The sequence below is a fragment of the Anneissia japonica genome, unplaced genomic scaffold (genome assembly GCF_011630105.1).
Source record: "Anneissia japonica isolate Jap-2015-1 unplaced genomic scaffold, ASM1163010v1 scaffold288060_len1141017_cov207, whole genome shotgun sequence".
Classification (NCBI taxonomy): Eukaryota; Metazoa; Echinodermata; class Crinoidea; order Comatulida; family Comatulidae; genus Anneissia; species Anneissia japonica.
Genome location: NW_022712486.1, coordinates 52,064 through 56,274, shown reverse-complemented (window position 1 = coordinate 56,274; position 4,211 = coordinate 52,064). Strand labels below are relative to the sequence as shown.

General features: G+C 31.0%; 1 protein-coding gene across 2 annotated transcripts in view; it reads right to left on the bottom strand.

Moving 5' to 3' along the window:
* Positions 1-295: 295 nt before the first annotated feature.
* The window catches only part of LOC117107891, a 17,227-nt gene continuing 13,311 nt past the window's right edge, over positions 296-4,211 (bottom strand). For both annotated transcript variants that reach the window (XM_033249724.1, XM_033249725.1), the window contains exons 9-10: positions 2,829-2,918; positions 296-2,484 (exon numbers count right to left, since the gene is read on the bottom strand). In XM_033249724.1, coding sequence (XP_033105615.1) covers positions 2,292-2,484; positions 2,829-2,918 — 283 coding nt within the window. In that variant the 3' untranslated portion in view covers positions 296-2,291. The remainder of the gene's footprint in view (positions 2,485-2,828; positions 2,919-4,211) is intronic.

Below are 4,211 nucleotides of genomic sequence, written 5' to 3'. Positions count from 1 at the left end.
TTGAGCCCAGGAAACTGTGATTGATAAGCTGTAAAAAGGTGGTTATGCTTCTTTTCCCCCAATTTTTAAATATTTAAAAATCTGCATCTCATTTAATGTTTCCCAGGTTTTCGTTAATCAACTTTTTTCTGAAAAAAAAAAAAAATCGTTCTATAACATATCTAAAATTTGTTTTCCTCTGGAGCCTGACTTTAATAACTAGGGTTACAGATACACTTCAAATTATCTGTGGCAAATAGAGGTTCAGTTGATTTTAAATAAAATTATTACAAAAATATAACTAAGTACACACTGATTTCAGGTTTCTCTGCATAAATCATTTTAATCAATAATAATAATCTCATCCATACACCTCCGATTACTTCTTATATAATTTAATATACAATATCAATTTAGAAATCTCAAGAAATTTAATATTCTAAAATTTCTTGATATAATAGCACTTTAAAATTTCAGCCATCACCATTTTCACTTCACAAAAAATGTTCTTATTTAGAACCACTATAGCATCGCCCCACTCCCATATCCCCACCCACGTATGATCGCCCCACTCCCATATCCCCACCTACGTCATGCAAGTCCTGGCACCACCACTACAACATATTTCAACTTCCTACTTTGCAAATAACGTATATAAGTTTCTCTGAATAAATTACACATTTTTTTTTATAAAACTTAACTTCTCTCAATGACATGCCATTTTGTCATAACATTTGGAACTCTTAAAAATTCATTTTAGCACACTGAATTTATATTTACAAAGATCAAATAACTTATTAATTTTAACCTAAATATGTAAAATTATTGATATTTCCCCATGTTGTTACTCATCACTGATAGTGTATATTCAAATTCTGAAAATAATTAGACAATTATCACAAATTTTGATATGACTATTATAAGGCGATACAGATCCATCCTAACAATGGGCAGAATCCGCTTAGCTCCACCCCCTAGATATCGTTGCTAAGGGCCCACAAATGTACGCAAACAAATGCATTTTTGGGACAAGTGCAAATTAGTAGCCCTATTCTAATTGGTCAATTGTTATGTTTGACTTGCATTCTGGAAAGTTTAACAACTGTTTACAGTATAAATTAAAATAAAACTAATACATTTGCATTCTTGAAATATATGAGAGTATTAAAATCCATTGTAAAATTGCATAAATGTACAAAAAATAAATGAAAATAATCATATGTATGCACCATTTATGTAGCTTAAATGTTCTAAATCATTTTATTACGGAAGCATATAAATTAAAGAATAATAAAATACATTAATTAATTTGTATGCTTTTTCAGAGTTTCAGGTGAAAACTATTAAAGGAGCTTTCAACTGAGAACACAGGACGGATTCATTCGTCCGTGACAGTCATCATGCGCATTCTACTGTAAATCAAATTTTAAATTTATACGACACGTACATGGACACATCAGGAACAAGACTGACGTACCAATGTTAAAATACAGTACAATCCACGATATTGTCGCAAATCAAAGGCTCCCTATTACGTATTATTGACTTGAGTTCCGATTTCTTTTTTTACCAGGAACAATAACCAGGCTGTTTCCTCAGGCAGAAAGCAGCCTAGTTCAGCCATTTGATAAGCCCTTTAAATCCAAGCGTGAACAGCAGTACAAGTTAGGCATAGTAAACTTTCCTTCACCTTTGTCAAAATTAACCCAGTGTAATACAGCCTAAGTGAATTTATGATCTATGTTTTAACCTTAGAGTCACATAGTCTTCTTATATATGTTATACTATTTATTATAATTCTAGGAAGACCAATTAATGGATGAGTTCCTAGTTTCTAGGATATCTTAATTAGAGCATAATTAATGTATCTTTTTATCTGTATGTATTGGGATTTATATAGTACATCAAATACCGAGGTCTATGTACTAAATATTTTGTATATTTAATAGTCGATGAATAAGGATGCTTTTATTAGATCTGAATGTAAGTAAAGATAATATAACGATTTAAATTCCAAAGTCTTTTTTCTTTATTTGACAATACAATTGGTCTAAAAAATAAAAAAAAAGAATATAATTTAGAATATAATATGTATTTTTTTATATAAATCTTTACCCCATCAGGGAAAACCACTTATTGAGTTTTCTTAATTTTATTTTTATTTTGCTGAGCATAGTGATACTCATTTGCACTGGTTTCCAAGACGGTTTATTTTGCAGGAGATTCATGATTGCTTGCGGAAGTGCAGGAGGCCGTCCCGATTTCCGGGAGACTCCCGCGACTTCTAGGAGACTTGGAACCCCTTAAACATATTATGGCAAAGCCATCAGATCTAGAAATGCATTGATTCTTATATCTAGCCATTTTGCATTCTTTTGTTGAAGGCCCTGAACCCAAGCCTTGGGCAAAGACTGATACCCATACAGACATCCTAGTACAGCTCCGGCAACACAGGCATTACTGTTACTGTCTGCTCCATACATTATAATCTTACTCAATGCTGTCCTGTGAAGAAAAAAAAAACATTTTCACTCGCAAGAATTTTGTACAGTATTATATATTATATTGGATGATATTTATAATTTCAAAAACCAAAATAAATATTTATAAATTTAAAACTGCAAAAAGTTTTTTTAATATAATTGCCTTTTAAGAGAATATGGTGGCCTATTATTTATAAAGATAGGCCTATATATACAGTATATATTAAAAAAAATAAATTGACCATTGGACAAATTTGATTATGTAAAAAAATCAACATAATTAGATTGGATTTTCTTCTAAATTCTTAATATCTAAAATATTCTAAATATTTTATAGAATGTTGATATGAAGACTACTTGACTTACTTGAAGTCTAACTTGGATCGCAGAGCAACTAAGGTCACAGCAAGAGGTTTAAAGGTCAAACTCGGTTTGTTATTGTCACATGTCACAACTCTTGAAAAACAAATTATCAAAAGAATTTAACTTTTTTGAATAAATAATGTTTGGCTTTTCATGGTATACTCTTTTTATCTGTCTACTTTGTTGTCCTATCAATTAAAAACTGATCTGATATTATTTTGGTGTTTTCAATTTGATTCTCTGTTTTAAGTGAATGAATTGTGTAATATATGGCAATGTCATATACCAAAGCCATATATGGGTATTAAGATGTCATATCACACCCCTCTATAGGAAAAAATAAATAAAAACAGTTACACTATGTCCAAACCTCTTCTGATCCTCCACCAACAAATAAGTTATAAATACACATGCACATGCTTGATACAGCATTAATCAAAATTGAAGTGGGAGGTAAATTCTTGTATTACTTCTCCATAGTATTTAAATGTGATTTATAAAATTAACATAAAATATTTACAAAACTCTGAATTTATTTTCTACAGTACACAAGCTGATAAAATTGAAATTATAATTTGTTAGAAAGCATTATGAGTTAATTCTACTAATTTTATGGCTTACAAAATAAAAGTTGAAATAATAATCATGCAACTAACAATGGCAGATTCAAAGGGGGAGGGGAAAAGTCGGCCTGACACCACCCCCCTAAATTTTTCATAATTATAAAAACATGTAGAGAAATATTAATAAATTTCAGGTCTAAGAGTGCCATTTCCAGCCATCTAGAGGTACCATAATTATCCTCAGCCCCAACCACAGTAAGGCTGAGGTGGTCTACACTCTTCATCTGTGAAATTCCTTCCCTGTACCCCTCCCCACACCCCCTTCCATTTTGAATTCCTGAATCCACAACAGATCTCTATTCAACATAAGGGACATACCATGAATTATTTTTGCTGTGTTACCAGAAACCTGATTGCCCCAGCATTTTAAAGTTCTATCCAGATTATAAAATTTTCTTTGACAAAAAACTGTTGTATGCCCATATATAGTCATGATGTGCCTAAAGGTCATTTGACCATATTTAGGCATGACACATATTTCTATCAAATAATTTGATAGTCTGGACAAGGCTATAAATGAATAAGTATTTTTTTTATTTTTTTTTTTTTATAGTGGATGTGACTTTAGGTGTTTTCTCATGGCCATGGTGAAAAACATTATATAAATGTATTTATTCATGCTTTGTGAATAAAGTTTTACTGATACTGAGCAACAACCTCAAATAAATATAGTAATCCTATACACTGATTCACTTTTATACGTCACATGAAATTTAGACTACGGAACGAGATGTGTGAAGATATCAAAACCGAATCTGTCCAC